The sequence below is a fragment of the Schistocerca piceifrons genome, chromosome 8 (assembly GCF_021461385.2).
Source record: "Schistocerca piceifrons isolate TAMUIC-IGC-003096 chromosome 8, iqSchPice1.1, whole genome shotgun sequence".
NCBI classification, from domain to species: Eukaryota; Metazoa; Arthropoda; class Insecta; order Orthoptera; family Acrididae; genus Schistocerca; species Schistocerca piceifrons.
Window position 1 is genome coordinate 398404875 of NC_060145.1, and position 20155 is coordinate 398425029.

The 20155-nt window shown below is 39.1% G+C and overlaps 1 protein-coding gene across 1 annotated transcript in view; it reads right to left on the minus strand.

Annotated features, from left to right (window-relative positions):
• LOC124711881 (histone-lysine N-methyltransferase SETDB1-A-like) overlaps positions 1-20155 on the minus strand; it is a 228766-nt gene that overhangs the window by 205790 nt on the left and 2821 nt on the right. The window contains exon 2 of the mRNA XM_047242122.1: positions 8855-8977. Within this exon, the coding sequence (XP_047098078.1) occupies positions 8855-8977 (123 nt within the window). The remainder of the gene's footprint in view (positions 1-8854; positions 8978-20155) is intronic.

Sequence of the window (20155 nt, forward strand, 5' to 3'; positions counted from 1 at the left end):
AAAATGCCCCAAGAAGAGAAAATATTATCTTTTCTTTGCTTTATTATTCAACATCGAAAGAAAACCAGTGTGGAACTAAGTAAAATAGCAACCATGGACAAATCTCCTCCGACACGTGACTGTGTCGAGTAACAGAACTGTTGCCATGAAACGTGCTGAAACTGTAACTATAAAAACAAGAGGACAAGAAAAAATGCACTACACTGTCATCCTTTCATGTTGCGCTTACAGTATTAAACTTAATCCAAGGATCATTTTCAAGCACAAAACAGTGCCAAACCCTTCTGAAGTACTGCTGGGTGTTGTTCACATACATGACAAGGGTTGGATGGGTGGGGCTGGTATGAAATTACGGATTAACAAAGTGTGTGAGAGAATTAAAAGTGCTTTGCTGAATATGAGTTCTTGTCTTGTGCTAGATCAGTTTAGAGCTCATTTGAAAAATTCTGTGAAAGAGAAATTGAGACAAGGAAGCCCAGAGCTTGCTGTTATTCCAGGATGACTTGCTTCACAACAACAACCTCTTGATATCCTGATAAATAAACCACTTAAAGTGAATATGAGCGAGGAATGGAACAAATGGATGACGAATGAAACCAACATGAATTCAAGCCAAAGGGAGCTTTAAAACGAACTACAACTAAACAAGTGTGTCAGCGGATAAAAGAGTCGTAGTCTAGAATGAGAGAAAAAAGTATTGTTAAATCTTTCAAGAACTGCGGCACAAGAAATGCTCCCAATGGCAGTATGCACCAGCTTTGTACAAAGAGGACAATATTGATGACAAAAAGGAAGAGGAAGAAGAAGGAGGAAAGTTCAGATGATGATTTTTAGGGATTTTAAATGTCAGTTTAATTTTATAATACAAAAAATTTTTATTTCTAAACTAAGAAGATTTTAGTCTGGCTTGGTCATCTAATAATAAAAATGGTAAATATGTTAACTTTTTTTTAAAAATAAATGGTTGAAAATTAAAGTGTTTCTTACAATCCGTAGCATCCTATATTCAATAAAACATGGTATTTCAGTGTCTTGTTTATACCTGACAAATTGTATTACCATTAGTACAATGTGGTATAATTATTACAATTACTCAATCATTCAATAATTTTTATGAAGTACCATTGGGACTAACAAGGTCTCTGATTACATTTACTGTTATATTATTATGTCCGAGATAAATTCTTAAGACATCATATAAATTGTAGGACTTATTATAGTAAGTTAGATACTTAATAAAATAATATTGAAATTCAATCATATGGTGTTTATTTAAAATTCTCAAAATTCTACTCATCTCTAAGTACAAAATTTCCTTCTGAATTCTTAAGTCTGCAGGCAGAATTTCATCCCAATGGATGCTGCCACACCCCATGTTCAGAAAGAGAATCTTTCTTGTGATAAATACCAATGAAAAAAAGATTCTATAAAAAATCATAGAGTATTGCTGTCTTGCGCAGTAAAACATGTTCTGTGGCACATCTATCTAGCAGCTTGCTCACTGATGAGACTGTGATCAAAGTCCAATGAATCTGATTTCACATCCTAATCGATACCCAAGACTACAGCACATCATTTGACTGATTGTCTTTCTGTTCTCCATGTTGTTGATGTCGTCGTTTTCAGTCCAGAGACTGGTTTAATACAGCTCTCCATGCTACTCTATGCTGTGTAAGCTTCTTCATCTCTGAGTAACTACTGCAACCTACATCCTTCTCAATCTGCTTAGTGTATTCATCCCTTGGTCTCTCTCTACAATTTTTACCCTCCACGCTTCTCTGCAATACTAGATTGGTGATCCCTTGATGCCTCAGAACATGCCCTACCAACCGATCTCTTCTTATAGTCAAGTTGTGCCACAAATTCCTCTTCTCCCCAATTCTATTCAGTACTTCCTCATTAGTTACTTGATCTACCCACCTAATCTCCAGCATTCTTCTGTAGCATCACATTTTGAAAGCTTGTATTCTCTTCTTGTCTAAACTATGTCCATGTTTCACTTACACACATGGCTACACTCCATACAAATACTTTCAGAAAATACTTCCTGACACTTAAATCTATAATCAATGTTAACAAATTTCTCTTCTTCAGAAACGCTTTCCTTGCCATTGTCAGTCTACATTTTATATTCTCTCTACTTTAACCATCAGAAGTTATTTTGCTCTCCAAATAGCAAAACTCATCTACTACTTTAAGTGTCTCATTTCCTAATCTAATTTCCTCAGCATAACCTGATTTAATGGGGCTAAATTCCACTATCCTCATTTTGTTTTTGTTGATGTTCATCTTATATCCTCCTTTCAGAACACTGTTCATTCCATTCAACTGCTGTTCCGGGTCCTTTGCCATCTCTGACAGAATTACAATGTCATTGGCAAACCTCAAAGTTTTTATTTCTTCTCCGTGGAAGTTAATTCCCACTTCACCACGGATTTGAATTCCTACTACAAATTTTTCTTTTGTTTCCTTTACTGCTTGCTCAATATACAGATTGAATGACATCGGGGATAGGCTACAACCCCGTATCACTCCCTTCCCAATTACTGCTTCCCTTTCATGCCCCTTGGCTCTTATAACCGGTTTCTGTACAAATTGTAAATAGCCTTTCGCTCCCTGTACTTGACCCTTGTCACCTTGCTAGAAAAGTAGGTTTGCCTTTCCTTAATCTGTCACCTAAGATAAGCCGCAGGGTAAGTATTGCCCCACGTGTTCCAACATTTCTACGGAATCCGAACTGATCTTCCCCGAGGTTGGCTTCTATCAGTTTTTCCATTCGTCTGTACAGAATCCATATCAGTATTTTGCAGCCGTAACTAATTAAACTGATGGTTTGGTAATTTTCACACCTGTCGACACCTGCTTTTTTTGGGATTGGAATTATTATATTCTTCTTGAAGTCTGAGGGTATTTCGCCTGTCTCATTCATCTTGCTCACCAGATGGTAGAGTTTTGTCATGGTTGGTTCTCCCAAGGCTATCAGTAGTTCTAATGAAATGTCGTCTACTCCTGGGGGTCTGTTCTCCACATGCCCTTCCAATTTTCAGGATCCAAACCCCAGTTAGCTATCAGTAATTTTGGCTGCTGCAACAAGCCTGTCAGGTGATAATATAAGGAGTAATCAAAAAGTTTCCATTTGAGAGAGTTGCTGCAGCATATAGGCAACACAGTGCAACCCCAATGTGGGTGTATAATAACTTGACATGTAGGCAAAGGATCTGTGTGTGGTTCATGTATTTCCAACATGTGTGCAGTAAATGCAGGAGCAAGAACTATGGTAATGTTATTAAGAAATGCATCCAAACAAGATGAGCACACTGCTATTCTTTTCTCAGCTGCTAAAGAATAATGACAATAAGAGGTATCCATCAGAGAACAAAGTGTGTGTATGGGGTAGCAAGGTCTTTTGAAACCACTATTGTGGAATACTGACAACAGGTTCTGTTGCTTCATGACAATACACTTCCCCATATCGTGAAAGTCGCAATGCAGAAATTGTGCCAACCCAAATGGAAGACACTACACTACCCTACCTGTAGTTCTGATCTCTTCCCATGGAATTATCATGCCTTCAGTCCCTTAAAAAAGGAGGTGAAGGGTCAACGATTCCTGTCGAACGAGGAAGCACAGCACACAGTTACAGACTTTTTCATGCAGCAGGACAAGGTGTTTTACCACAAAGGTATCTTCAACCTGGCCCATTGGTGGGATGATTGCCTCGATGATTTTACCAGATTAGCATACGTATTCTGGATTGTATGACCTTCGAACAGAAACCTTTTGATTATCCCTGTACATAAACATGCCTTCATTGTCATCTCCATAACAAGTAAAAAATCACCCAGAAAGGTATACTTACACAGAAGTGCTGCTGGGATGGGACATCTGCCACTAAATCTCATAGGAGTTCCCCACAGTGTAGTATAAAGAAGAAATAAGCAGCATGTGAATCTGTAAGATGTGATGACATTCATGGTTTGCCAACTGACTGATTCAAAACCAGAAAAAATAAGCCTTTATCCCACTCATTTAAAGATTTAAGAAGCTGAAGTGTGATGTGCCACTACTGCTTACAGAAACACACTGAAGAAAAATTTCAGGCATAAGGCTCCATCTTGTGTCAAAATGTCACAAGGCAATAGGGAATTGTGCACATGTGATGAACCATCAAAGATTATTCTCCACTTAGCTAGCTAATCCAGTGCTTCCATTCTGTATTGTATGATGAGAAAGAAAAAATACACTCCAGGAAATGGAAAAAAGAACACATTGACACCGGTGTGTCAGACCCACCATACTTGCTCCGGACACTGCGAGAGGGCTGTACAAGCAATGATCACACGCACGGCACAGCGGACACACCATGAACCGCGGTGTTGGCCGTCAAATGGCGCTAGCTGCGCAGCATTTGTGCACCGCCGCCGTCAGTGTCAGCCAGTTTGCCGTGGCATACGGAGCTCCATCGCAGTCTTTAACACTGGTAGTATGCCGCGACAGCGTGAACGTGAACCGTATGTGCAGTTGACGGACTTTGAGCGAGGGCGTATAGTGGGCATGCGGGAGGCCAGGTGGACGTACCGCCGAATTGCTCAACACGTGGGGCGTGAGGTCTCCACAGTACATCGATGTTGTCGCCAGTGGTCGGCGGAAGGTGCACGTGCCCGTCGACCCGGGACCGGACCGCAGCGACGCACGGATGCACGCCAAGACCGTAGGATCCTACGCAGTGCCGTAGGGGACCGTACCGCCACTTCCCAGCAAATTAGGGACACTGTTGCTCCTGGGGTATCGGCGAGGACCATTCACAACCGTCTCCATGAAGCTGGGCTACGGTCCCGCACACCGTTAGGCCGTCTTCCGCTCACGCCCCAACATCGTGCAGCCCGCCTCCAGTGGTGTCGCGACAGGCGTGAATGGAGGGACGAATGGAGACGTGTCGTCTTCAGCGATGAGAGTCGCTTCTGCCTTGGTGCCAATGATGGTCGTATGCGTGTTTGGCGCCGTGCAGGTGGGCGCCACAATCAGGACTGCATACGACCGAGGCACACAGGGCCAACACCCAGCCTCATGGTGTGGGGAGCGATCTCCTACACTGGCCGTACACCACTGGTGATCGTCGAGAGGACACTGAATAGTGCACGGTACATCAAAAACCGTCATCGAACCCATCGTTCTACCATTCCTAAACCGGCAAGGGAACTTGCTGTTCCAACAGGACAATGCACGTCCGCATGTATCCCGTGCCACCCAACGTGCTCTAGAAGGTGTAAGTCAACTACCCTGGCCAGCAAGATCTCCGGATCTGTCCCCCATTGAGCATGTTTGGGACTGGATGAAGCGTCGTCTCACGCGGTCTGCACGTCCAGCACGAACGCTGGTCCAACTGAGGCGCCAGGTGGAAATGGCATGGCAAGCCGTTCCACAGGACTACATCCAGCATCTCTACGATCGTCTCCATGGGAGAATAGCAGCCTGCATTGCTGCGAAAGGTGGATATACACTGTACTAGTGCCGACATTGTGCATGCTCTGTTGCCTGTGTCTATGTGCCTGTGGTTCTGTCAGTGTGATCATGTGATGTATCTGACCCCAGGAATATGTCAATAAAGTTTCCCCTTCCTGGGACAATGAATTCACGGTGTTCTTATTTCAATTTCCAGGAGTGTAGTTTGTATGTATAAAACAATGAACACTGAGATTTTTATTATTCTCAAATGCTGTGTTATATTGAGAGGAAACATTTCGTGAAATTGGTGACTATTAGTGAATTTTCTTTGTAATGAATCAAAACCTCTTTCTGGCACTACTATTATACAGGGTGATTCAAAAAGAATACCACAACTTTAAAAATGTGTATTTAATGAAAGAAACATAATATAACCTTCTGTTATACATCATTACAAAGATTATTTAAAAAGGTTTTTTTTCACTCAAAAACAAGTTCAGAGATGTTCAATATGGCCCCCTCCAGACACACGAGCAATATCAACCCGATACTCCAACTCGTTCCACACTCTCTGTAGCATATCAGGTGTAACAGTTTGGATAGCTGCTGTTATTTCTCGTTTCAAATCATCAATGGTGGCTGGGAGAGGTGGCCGAAACACCATATCCTTAACATACCCCCATAAGAAAAAATCGCAGGGGGTAAGATCAGGGCTTCTTGGAGGCCAGTGATAAAGTGCTCTGTCACGGGCTGCCTGGCGGCCGATTCATCGCCTCAGGTAGTTAACGTTCAGGTAGTTACGGACAGATAAGTGCCAATGTGGTGGCGCTCCATCCTGCTGAAATATGAATTGTTGTGCTTCTTGTTCGAGCTGAGGGAACAGCCAATTCTCTAACATCTCCAGATATTGTAGTCCAGTTACAGTAGCACCTTCGAAGAAAAAGGGACCAAAAACTTTATTGGCTGAAATGGCGAACAAATGTACAACTAAATAAAACTTTATAGCTCCCTTAATTCGCCGACAGATAGTGCTTAGCTCTGCCTTTTGTCGTTGCAGAGTTTTAAATTCCTAAAGTTGTGGTATCCTTTTTGAATCACCCTGTACATATGAAAGACCTTTTTTGTTTTTTAAAGTGATGCTACTCCCAATTCATATTTTTCCTAGAAAACATCGTTGAATTCTTCCAAAACGACAGTATATTTCAGTGAGTGTGACCTCTGTATTGATCTCTGATCGCCATTACTTTTAAGTCCCAGAATCAATGCTTTCCTTCATCTGACAAAGAAGATTTTTCATGACGGGACATGTCATTCACTGTAACATGACTGACATTAACACCAGACATCTCCCCATTTCAAATACACCAAAATCTTGAGAGAATGAGGACTGCAGAATATGAGAGACGTATTGATAGGCTGTGCTTTAGTATCTTCCAGTACTGGCATCCATCTATTAAACTATGTATTAATCTTGGAATCCAGCAAGCTTGCATCCAACAAGTTCATATCCAGCATTCCCACATAATGACTACATGGGGAATGTGTTCTCAATTTCACAAGCAAAAACAAAGTCAGCGTGCCGTTTGTCCAATCTCCTGTAGGCTTAAACCTGACAAAGGTATGATTTGTAAATGATACAACCGCACATCCATGTTGCCCACTTGCCGTTCTCCACTGCATATAGACATGTGATGGGTTTTCTTGATTTTTAGAAAGGCCTACTTTTTTTTTCTGCAATCCTTGATATTGCGCCCCCTTTTTTGACACAGCATGAGGCCTTAAACTTGTTGTTTGTTTCCTCGACATTCAGCACTTTTGAAAAATATTGCATCCAATGGAGCTGAGTGTCACAAAACATACAATATTCCAAATAACCTCTTTTAGCCTTGCTGTCATTTCTTGGTATTTTCATATCCGCATACAGTATGGTGGCTTAGATATGAGTATGTCTGAAGTGGTACTGTCTCAATTCTGGCTCTGTCCAATTCTTCATTCAAAAATTCTGTTAACTTTGTGATATGACTTTCAATTCCTTCTGCAAGTGTAGATAACGCAGCAGCTAACAACATTTTCAGGCACCCATGCACAATGTTGGATGCCAACATGAGACAGTAATCGTTCATGTTCTTCCACAAAGATTGTAAACAAGTTAACTTCCAAAAGCCACTAGCAGAAGCTACTTGTACAAGTTATTAGCTGTGGAAACACCCCCATCAAGTTGAATTCTACAAGTTTTATCAACTCACAGAAGTAGCTTCTACAAGTTAGTGGCAACAGTTTCTTGCATCTTGTTGCAATTACTTGCCAAACTTTCCCAGTCGCTAGAAGTTTTTCTCAGACTTTTAAAAGCTTTTTCTGTTCAAAACCATTATGAAAATGTCAGTGTGGAAAAGAAGAATGGTACAATGAGAGACAGGCTAATCAAATGTACCACTGGAATCACTAAAAATGTAGTTCACCACCACAGCCGAAGACGTGTGAAATTAATTTACAGATTACTTCGTTTCGGCAGAAGGAAAGGTAGCATCACAGTGTAGATGACTTTACATTTTAGTTGATTTTTTTATGTTAGCCTAAACATAAATGCATTATATCTGTAACAAAAGTAATAAACACTACTGCAAAAAATGAAGAGTAATTGCAATGCCTTCTTTCGGTGGTAGAGCCTGCCACATTTTTTAATCCTGTTTATGAATATCTGATTGCACAACAGACAAAATACTCGAAACTAACATGTGACAATAAAAATCAATATTACTATATCAGAATCTGGCAATGATTTCTCTCAACTGCAAAAAAAACTGGCACTTCGTTACCAACGTAAGTTACCTAAAAATCCATGCAGAAGATAAAAGTTTTGACATTCCCTACCACAAATATAAATTCAACCTCCTTGGGGAATGTTTCTAATTTGATGTTCCTTCCAGTCTGTTTGCTTATCCACCACATGAGTTTCTCCTATATGATTTAACGAACCTTCCCCCTTGCCCCTCTTCCACCATTCATGGCATAAGATCCATTTCCGAAACCTATATTGGTTGTTTCCGTGTTATATTTTTCAGTTACATCACAGCTTCTCCAATTCATTGAAAGCGTGGTGACAGAGATCTAATACATTTTCTGAAAGCAAAATTCCTAGGATTTTTACATAATCCTGAAATTCTACAGGTGCAATTATTGCTGCATATTTCACACATATCTTACAGTTCTATTCCAAAAAACACTGGAATGTAAGGAAAGTGCAAGAATGTAGCTGCACAGACAGTTGCTGACAGCAAAACAATTCAGAGATACTTTGGAGATTCCTTTAATTTCGTAGTGTTAAATTTTGCAGGATCTAAGTTAATGTGTGATTAATGAGTTAGAGAGTGCATTTCAAAAGAAACTAAGATTCTATTTTTGTACTTACATCAGTCTTCATTGTCGAAGAACCAACTTCTGCCCGAGTAGATTCTTTCTGGCACTGTTGCTGCACCACTATAGGTAAAAACCGTGACAAAATATGACAAACAAACCCCAGCAGCATTGTCACCTGCAAGGTAAACAGACTGTTCAGATGGCTGTGTGTCAATCATAAAGGTATGGAGTTGTTTAAGAAAAAAAAGTAGCACAATTAAAACTTTACTGGAAACACAAATTATCACTTGCAAATCATGTTTCAGTCTTGCACCTGCAACATAGTATGTATTTAAATTCAATAACACTTCTACAGATTCAATAAATTTAGAAGAAATTACTATCCAAATCCTCAGTGTAATATAAGCTTGAGTGTGTGTGTGTGTGTGTGTGTGTGTGTGTGTGTGTGCATACACTAATCAGTCTTTGAAACAAAAACATTTCCTTGAGAATCTCATTAAATTAGGGAAAATACCCTAACCAATACAAAGCTACCACAATGTTTGTCCTGCCCTCAGAGAAAATTGGTGGCAGGACCATTGAAACTCTATGGGCTAGCACAAATATACAAATTTCAGAAACCACACATAGATAGGCCCCCTTATCTATGGATTTATCTGTGAGCCACGAGGCTAAGATCTGTTTTGTGTGTAGTCAACATCACTTCAGTTTTTTGCTCATGAGGATATCCATCACAGTCTAATGGTTTATTGACTGCAGCGTCTTGCCCAACATTTCCAATTTCTCTTCTTCCAAGTGTCACAAACTTTCTTCTCATAATGACACCTGGGAGGATGGTGCTATCCTGATAGGCAATACTGGATGCCTGCATCCCAAAATCATTGCCCCTAACAGAAAGACACATACCTCACCAGACTTTTAATTCTGAGGATATGTTCACTTCATATACTGATTTCATTTCATGTGTGAACTGGTAGACACAAAGTACTTTTTGGATTGAGTTCCTTGTCATGTATTGTACAAATTTTGGAAATATAGACCTTCAAATCCCCTTCTATTAATAATAACAAAACAGTAAAGGGCATCCACCTCCTTGGCCCCATCGGTATACAAGGTAAATCATCTAATGGAAATGGAAAGTGCTACTGATGTGTGGTTTTCACAAAATGGGTTGGTAGTGAGACGCTTGTATTGTTACACAGTAAACAGATTGTAATAATTCTTAGAAAGTGTATTTTTTGTGAAAACATACACTTTTTTTGAATGGAACAATGCCTATTCACATTAACAAACTAAAAGTAAATTAGACCATCAGTTGCAGCATTCTAGTGGAAGTTGTTTACGAGATACTGTATTTAGAAAAGTTTCCACACTGACATTTGTTTGTGGCACTCAACCTGCGTAGTTGCAACTAAGTAGAATGTTGTTATGTCTGCTTAGAGAGAGAGAGAGAGAGAGAGAGAGAGAGAGAGAGAGAGAGAGAGTGTGTGTGTGTGTGTGTGTGTGTGTGTGTGTGTGTGTTCACTGAGTACAGTGCAACTTGTTAGTCACTTAGTGTGTGACAGTCTAAGCAGGAGATCGTGAGTGGATGATAGGATTCACCAACGTAGAAATAGCTGACGTGCTCATGGTGTATCGAGAGAGTAGGATGAATGCAGTTTGTTCTAGCACAGTGTATGGGGCAAGATATCCCAATAGATGTCAAACATCTCAGCAGTTATTTATCAACCTCTTCGGCCAGTTACATGAAAGTGGTAAGTCTAACACCCAGACAATGCAAGAGAAGGAAACAAGTGGTGACGCATGTGGGGGAAATTAATGTTCTTGCTGCTGTTGCAGCTGATCCGTATATCAGCTCCCGTGCAATTGCATGAGGAACTGACACGAGTCAGGAAAGTGTCTTATGCATTCTCCATCGACATAGGTTCCATCCCCATCACACTTCTCTCTATCAAGAGCTGCATGGAAACAATTATGAGAATCATGTTAACTTCTGTACATAGGCATTAAGAAAGGATACTCCAGATGTATCACTTATCTTGTTTAGCGATGATGCCACATTTACCAATCGTGGCCAGCTAAACCACCAAAACATGCACTATGGGTCTGTTGATAGACCCTTTGGCTTTGTCAGGTGAAACGTCGGTAACCCTGTAGTGTAAACATGTGGTGTGGGATAGTGAACCATCATCTCATAAGCCCATGTTTAGTAGATAGAACACTGAAAATGCACAAGTATCACAGCCTCCTAACAGACCATCTTCCACAGATGCTAGAAGATGCTCCTCTGCAGAATAGGAGGAACCTGTGGTACCAATACAATGGCTGTCCAGCCCAAAACGCACGAAGCACTACAGCACATTTTCACAAATTGTTTCCAAATCATTGTATTGGACCAGAGGACCTGTACTTTGGATGGCCTGTCCTCCAGATATGACGCCTGTACACTTTTTTCTGTGTGGAAAGCTGAAAGACGCTGTCTACAAGAACATATCAACTACACCTGATAATACGCAATGATGTATTACTAGAGCCTGTTCAGACATCTCTGCTAAAATGCCAGCACATATGCAACAGTTGTTCCATACTACTATGGAAGTGTATATTCCCATTGCCAATGGTCATTTTGAACGTAACCTGTGATGTGCGACAGTCAACTGTCTCATAACTGGTCAGAATCCACTAGTCTATGCACTTGTGTTGTTCTTTAGTGTTTGCTACCATAGGTATTGTACAAGTGTCGGTGTGGGAACTTTTCAAAATACGATATCTTGTAAACGGCTTGCAGTAGAAGCATGCAACAAATACCACTGGGATTCTAATTTACCCTACCTTTAGTCTGTAAATGTCAATAGGTATTGTTCCATTTAAAATAGTGTATGTTTGCACAATCTGTTTATTGGCTAACAATATGAGCCCCTGACTACCAATCAATTTTGTAAAAACCGCACATCAACAGCACTTTCCATTTCTGCAATATTTGCAGGATACATTTCACATTATTCACCTAAAATGTAATTTAAAATAGATTTACAAACTGTTTTCACGAATGAGTGGTGTCTGTCCAAAAGAACAAATACTAGCGGTATCCACCTTCAATTTACACAACCTTTTTTTCATTTTTATCATTTCTACAGCTTCTCTGAATAAGCATGTGTGATAGTTCTTCTCTAAAGCAAAGGAGAGCTGTAACACCTGCTTGTTCAGAGGAGCTGTATGAAAGCAGAAACATGCCAATAGCTTCAACAAGAAAGAAGAAAGCCTCAGGGTCAATGGATCTTGCATTCCTATGCTGCAGCAAATAACCGTTGTAAGTAGCAAGGTGAGAACCGCAGCAGAAATGCCTACAGAAAAGCCCTCAGATGTTGCCGCGCGAGGTACATATAATCTGAGGCCATGAGCTTGACTCCAGTCCACTATCAACACCATAAGGTGAAGATCTGACAATGCCAACCACTCATGCTGGCAGAACATCAGCAAAATCATGAAACAAACATCAGCTGAACAACTAGAGACAGAAGCCAACAGGCAGATTGTCAACAAGTGGTCATGGAAGTCTTAACAATTCTGTATTGTTTTAGGATTTCACTGCATGGCTTTCCAACATAAGCCATCCATAATAATCAACCAAATACTTTGTAATATGTACGTTGTAATATGATGACTCTGCACTTGTTTTGTTTTATTCTTAGAGGCATAAAGTTTAATCTATGACTAACATTCATGTTACCAATAATGTTATCTTTGATGCATGGGTGTTTCCTCCACAGTGTAAAGTGCTTTAAAAATCTTGCAAGTGACTCGCCCTGAGTACAGGTGAAAGGTTGTCCACTGAAATATCAATAAAAGAGTTAATAATATTCCGGATGCACTCTCAAAAAATGATGGAATATTAGCTTGCATTGTTCGTAAAGTCCAAGACGTTCTTGAATTTGACTCTCAAACGTTTCTGTTTAGTTGCCAGTTTTTGAACAGTTGATCAAATTGCAGGCTGGTAACTTGATTATTCAATGATTGCACTGGCGAAAATCTTGGAGCATGCCTAACATGAGGAGATGAGACCTGGATGGTGGCCTTCTTGCCACATTTCATGGAATGTGTATCAGGCTGGATAGACTAACAGCAGTCATCAGTTTAATCCAGTCATACAAACAACAACAGTACATACCTCTCATCCTGTTTGCCAAAGCACTTCCAAGATACTTTCAGGCAACTAAATCTCAGAAGTCTAGTAGCCAGGTAATCATAAAGTAAACCCAGCAACCAATCTTTTAAAATTTAAAATGATTCCCACCATGTGGAGTTCAACTAAGTTAAAAAGATAAACCTGAAGATTAAAATATATGCAACTCTGTGTACTAAAAATTTACTACTACTGTTCTATATCCCTTAATAGTCAAACATAGCTGACCAATGTACGTTCTAGGTCTCAGAGAAGAACAGAAAAATTACAAAATCACCCACAAAGAAAGAGAAATAAACTAGACCCTTCACAGTAGATAAAATGCTTTTGATGGCCAAGAGAAAGAGAATGATATGCTGTAAACTTATTTTGGAGTGACCTCATCCTCTTGTAATAAGTAGTCTGATAGAACACTCCTGAAAATGGTTTTGACATGTTGCCTGTTGGTGCTCATCTTGAGATCTTCAGCAAACAGTCGTTAGTGTTTCCAAACATTTCACCAATACAAGGACACAGCAATCCAGTGTGCAATCAGTAATGGGAGATGCATCTTTGATAATGTTACCCACTTGTGCTGGTGAAAGCAAGAGGGGAGAAAAAAAACACCTGCCAAACAACTACTGGGGGGAGGGAGGGCGGGGGGGGGGGGGGGGGGTGGGGGGGTGGAAGCAAGCATCATTTGGCTACTTGTCAATACGTGGAAATGAAAGCGTGAACACTTTTGTGAAAATCAGCTTTATATTGTATTACAAGGAAAAGGCATACTGTAAAACCCCACAAACTAATGCATATGTTTTGTCTGTTTCATATTATACAGGTTTTCCCTTTTCCAGTATCAAGAGAATCAAGAGAGCTGAAAGTGTTCTCTATAAAGTTATGTAATACCAGAATGAAGTATTACTCATTCAACAACGTTTTCCAAACAAATGCAGACACCACTTTGATAGCAGCTAGTTAGCCTTTTCTAGATTTAGGATGAGTATTGAAATTGCCTCCCTCCACAAGTCAAGAGTTGTGGGCCTCCATTTAAATTCTGTTGAAGGAATCATTTTTTTTCTTTTAACTGCAAGTTAAAATACTGAAGCATAATCCCTAAGTCTTATTGGGCTCAGAGGAAGTGCTGAGAGAGACTAATTCTACTTTCCACATTGTGAGTGGACAGTTGTACAAGTTTGTATTACTCAATGGAAAACCAGTTCTTTATATAGTTTCATGATACAGCCTGAAAGGAGGACTTTGATTGCCGAGTCGGTAGTTATGAAATGAGTTTTGCCATTTTTATTATAGTTGCCTCTACAGTGCCATTTTTCAACACAGAAATGAACAGATATATTCAGTCTCTCATGTATCCAACACTAGTTGGGAATGGACACCACAACAGTTGGGAGTGGACGCCCCGCCCCGATTCCATCAGATTAAGAGTGTGCATCTTAAACTACACTATCCACATTGAGCCATTGGGATAAGCATTTTACTGTTGTTATACTATTTTCTCAAATAAATGGACTACTAATAATACCTCCCAATTGGGAATTTTATTGGAGGATGTTTTAGAGGACAGCTCTGACATTTGCGTTCCAACCACAGAAAATTTGTAATATCCTGGTAATAAAGGCTTGAGTTGTCATATTTTGGAACACATCACACAGTTACCAACTCCTCAACAAGCATTTTCAATATTAATAAGTACAGGAGAGAACTTACATAGTGTACTGGACAAAAATAGATAAATGATGCACAAATGGCTAATTACTGGTGTCAGGCTAACCAGCTGTGCATAAATCAAACAAAAACAGAAGAAATAATATTTAATCTCAAAGTAACTCACAATGAAAACAAAACAGTGAAACTACTTGGACTAATCATAGGCCAAAAGCTATCATGGGAAGGACACACCGATTATCTATGAAGTAAACTAGCACGAGTACTTTTCTTATTGTATAAATTAAGAAACAGTGTGAGCAAGCAATTGCTACTCCACTCATACTATGCTTTTTTTCATTCCCAACTGCAATATGGAATATTGCTTTGGGGTAACTCCCCAGGGGCTGAATGTATTTTCAGATGGCAGAAGAAAGCAATCAGGTGCATGGAGGGGTTAGCACCCAGAGAGTCCTGCAGAAATTATTTTAAATCTCTTGGTGCAATGACAGTACCAGCATGTACATATATAACTGTCTAATATATGCCCGAGAAAATCTGAAAAAATTGAACATGAGATGTGATGTGCATGCACACAGTACAAGAAACAGTCACCTGCTGGACTTGCCTTCCACAAGACTTGCTGTAGTTCATAATAACTATAAGTACTTAAGCATAAAATTTTTCAATAAGTTACCATGCTCAGCTCGGTACAGTAACACTAAATAAATATAAGAATACATTGCAAACCTGGCTAAAAAACAACGAATTCTATACAACTGAAAAATTCTTAGAAACTAATCATCAAAATATATGTTTTACCTAAGTTATGAAGAAAATGTTTTGATATTATATAAACTAGTTATTGACTGTGATTCTTTTCTTATGTGTGTATTTAATTACTGTATAAAACATTGTTTTACATAATGCTGAAGAAAAGGTCTATAGTTCCTTTTCTCCCCTTTCTGTAACTATTTGAATATCGTACTGAAACTAAAATCCTCGGTAAACTTTGACGAAGCCAATTGTATGAAAAATACTGAAAGGCTAATAAAAACATTCTATTCTATTCTATTCTATTGTTCAGTGAGGTTTGACAATGATGACACCTTAACTGGCATGACCTCACTATCATCATTTAGATTATTGGGTGCCCATGAGATGTCTACTCGTTACAGCTGGCTGATGTTTGTTGTTCAGTAAACATCTGCTGTCTTGCTCATGGATGACTGTGTCTCTCCTCACCTACCCTAGCAGCTACTGGTGAGAGACGATAACTTGTTTATGGAGTGGAGTTCTCATGCCCACCTCACTCACATTTGAGTGCCTAAGTGCCATAGTTGCCTAACCAACGACTCTTAAAAATTGCTGCTTTGTGATATACTGGACTCGAAACAATTGCCTTAATGCGTGCCAAACCTGCCTACAACTTTTTCATAGTTTGAATGGTGCTGATACCTGGCATCATTTTTGGCAACTACTAGATGGCTGTTTATGACTGCGCCATATGTGCATACTCAACATCAATTATGATTCGAATTCTAATGATATTGAATCTTCAGGTAAATATAAAACAATGTATGTAATTATCATGTTATGTGATAACCTTGATATTTTAGAAAATAGCTTTGAAAATTCTAGTGGGTTAGCCATGTCAGGCACTACATAGATTTTTTAAAACATGAGCACATTTTAATAACATACAATTTTCATTGTAATTTTATAATAATTGGTTTTGAATTACAAATGGATACTATTGTCAATTACAACAGCAGTTATTTGACCATAGGTAAATTAACATACTTATCCCATTTCCACAGCCATGAGTTCAAATATTTGCTGGCTAGGCAAGTACGGTTCCAAATTTTTTACAGATCAAGAACACAAGCAACATAACCTTGAGATCATCACTCCAATGAGGAGAAGGAAAAGATTAAGAAAACTTGAAACTCACAAAAAGTTTATTAGAAAGTACAAGCAAATCATAGTGAAGAATACATATCAGTATCTGGTAAAAAGTGCATAAGAAACAATGTTTTTTTGGATCCTTGTGGTTGCCAATTGTAGTGTCATACTATGATTTCTATGCAAAGGAGACAGCAAATTTTTGACAGTTGTTACAACAAGACTTGGGCTCTAAAAATACATTTATATGTTGACAAGTTGAAGTACAATATTTTAAGTGCAGATACAATAAAAATGATGTTTCTTGACGCAGTAAGACAAGCATGTACCAGCTTCAAGATGAAAATTATGAAGAAAAGATAGTATCGAAAACATTCTTCCATCATTCAGGGAACGCTACCAGTGTGCAATGGCAATATAACTAATGCACTTAAGAGGAAGAAGGTATATAGAACAGCAGAAAGTGACAAAAGAGGCATACGTGCGCCGCTTAAGAAAACCAAATCTACATATGAGGAGTGGGTATATAAGTTTATTTGAAAAGTTTCCCACACACAAGGGCCATTATTCTTGCCGAGATAGCTCACGCAAATATTTATCACCAGATCTCAATATGGCTATAATGTTTTAAGGTATACAAGGAAGAGTGCAATCTGAAAGTCACAGGGCAGTTCCACAGTATCATATTTTCAATACAAGATTCAACCTGCATTTTAAATGACAAAAAAAGGACACCTGCCAGACCTGTGATGAACTTCAAGCAAAGATGACAGGCATATCAAAAAGCCCTGAAAAAAATGAACTGGTTGTGCAGCATGAACTTCATTTAAGGAAAGCAGAGCTTTGGAAGAGATGAAGAAGAGGCACGTAAGTGAAGCAGCTGAGTCTAATGGTACAAAACAAGTTCTTGTTTCTGATCTACAGAAAACACTGCCCACACCAGTATGAGTGTAGCTTACAGCAAGGATCAGGTATGGGTCTCCAGTGTTAGTAACAATGGTCATATGTACATCTGGGGTGAACATACTGCTCCCCGTGGGTCACAAGAAATTGCCTTTTCTCACACTAACAACAAAAGAAGTAATACGCTAACAGTGACAGCTGCGATGGCCAAAACGGAAACATTAAAATGGCACTGATGTTAAGCTATATTTTACAGAAAATTGAAATTCAACAGCTACAACAAAAGTTTTCTTCTTCCTGACCACAGTTTTTCTATGTGTGATAAATATTTTGGCATTATTGAAAAGGAAAAGAAATATCATCCTTATATTTTTCACCCAAATGACTGGTCTATGTTGATTGAAAATGCAAAGAAGAAGCAACCAAAATTTGTAGTTCATAGAAGACTAAAGATTTATATTTCAGTTCGAAATCCTTGGAAGAAAACTGTACCAATGGGAAAACAAATATGGAAAGTGACAAAAGTCGAATGGTTGAGAATACAAAGGCAAACTATTCCCAAAGAACATCCTAAAATGATATTCTATACATATAACTGCTTCGAAGGTGTTTGTTTCAATGCACTAAATACTGCCAAGAAGCTGAGTCGAGGACGTCCTAGCCCGCGAATTCCCAGAAAGTCTACAACTATTATATCCTAAGGGCAGAAAAGTATCAAAGGAAAAAATCAAAGCTTTGCAAAGTCTTTTGAAATTTGTGCCACCACAACATCATGAATTTTACATGTCTCTTCAAGATACAGTGATGTGACTGGGCCAAGGCAAGAGAGATGAAGATGTGTCACGTGGAACAAAGCAGGCATGATGAAGATACAGTGACACAAGAGGACAATGTAAGAGAGATGAAGACTCAGTGACATGAATGGGAAAAAATGTGTTAATGGAGTTTCTAAGAATTACTTGTTCTTAAATAAGTATCTGTGATCTTATAAATATATTAAATTTGTAGAAACAAGTTTTATTTTCAGTCTGTCATTTTTCAGCACCAGAGTTGACTATCATTTTTTTTATAATAAACTGAAACGCTAATTTTTTTTTTTATTTTGAGATGTGAAATTACGTGAAATGTGCCCTTTCTGTTGCAATAAATATGTAACTTCTGCGTTCATTAATTATTTTCTATACTGATATGAATTGTAACTCAATATACCTCAAAACTACATAAATGTAGGTTATGCACCTCTGGCACCGAGCCACTCATTTATCAATTGACTTAAGTAATGTGGCCTGAAAATGTAATCCTGCTGAATCTGACATCTGTTGAATCCTTATTGGTTGGATGTTTTCTTCTTCTTCTTCTTCTTCTTCTCCTTCACAACAATTTTGCATGGGCTGCCAAACAACAATGAATTCATTACCACAAAGAATAGTGGCAGCTTCTGGCTCATAATTCATTTGTCTAGCCTAACAATTAAACTGCCACTTCAAAGAACACTGTCTTCTCATCCAATATCCACAGCCGACTGCAACAGATGTTTAGTCACACTTCTTCACCAGTATGGGTTCTGTTATGTATTTGCCAACCAATTCAAGAGACAACACAGTAGTCAAACCTGCCAATGAGCTGACGATTAATTATTTGCCCCTAGCTGCCTTTCCACGATGATGTGGCTGGGATAGAATTGTTTTATATCATCATCTTCATACAAAAAAGTAATCTGGAACATCAGTACCGGGACTGAGTAGAGTTTGTACCCCTTTGCACGCAGGGGCTTGTATTACGCTTTACTTACATTGTGCACAACACAAACTATATAAGCTTTCCCTGGGGAAAAATGCTGACTTCGGCAAGACAGTGCAGCACAGATTTGTCCACTCCGTTATTCCCAAATGAAATGGGAGGGGAAGCATGCCCAAAGCTTATATTTATAAAGACTAATAATAGTAACTTTTATTAACTCAATAACAATATGCTAATCAAACCAGATCTCCACCATAATCTTAGCTCCATGAGGTGTTCATCATTTGGCATGATCTAAGAGGCATACACAACTTCCTAAATGCGCTCGCCACAACACATCTCATTACAACAGGAAAACCTAAATCATCAAAAATGGCAAAAAAAAAGGATAATAAACAGTTTGTAAGATTAATTCCAACAGGAGGAGTTACACCAAGTGAAACCTTATGACGAACAAGATTCTGTTTTCAGTTCTCTCCTACACTATGTTCTGGCTTATAGTGTGTGAAGTAAATTTGAGCAAAAGTAATAAAAATTAACAATATGAATGAAAATTATGCATAGTTTTGTGTAAAAACTATGTAAATTAAACAACTAACTGGATGATAGTTTAAGTAAGCTTATTATTATAATGCAAAATTCTAAGAGAAATCATGAACAATATGAGTCAAACATCGTTGAAACTGTTGATATTAGAGATGGTGATGAGGGGGGGGGGGGGGGGGAGCGGAGAGGGGGAGGGGGGGGGGAGAGAGAGAGAGAGAGAGAGAGAGAGAGAGAGAGAGAGAGAGAGAGAGAGAGAGAGAGAGAGAGAGAGAGGGAGAGGGAGAGGGAGAGGGAGAGGGAGAGGGAGAGGGAGGGAGGGAGAGGGAGAGGGAGAGAGACTAAGTCTAGACATTCAAACAGAAGACTCTTGTTCCCACCAAACTCTACAAGGTATAAACGGCAAACTTATGTGAAGTTTGGAGAAAAGGAGAATGG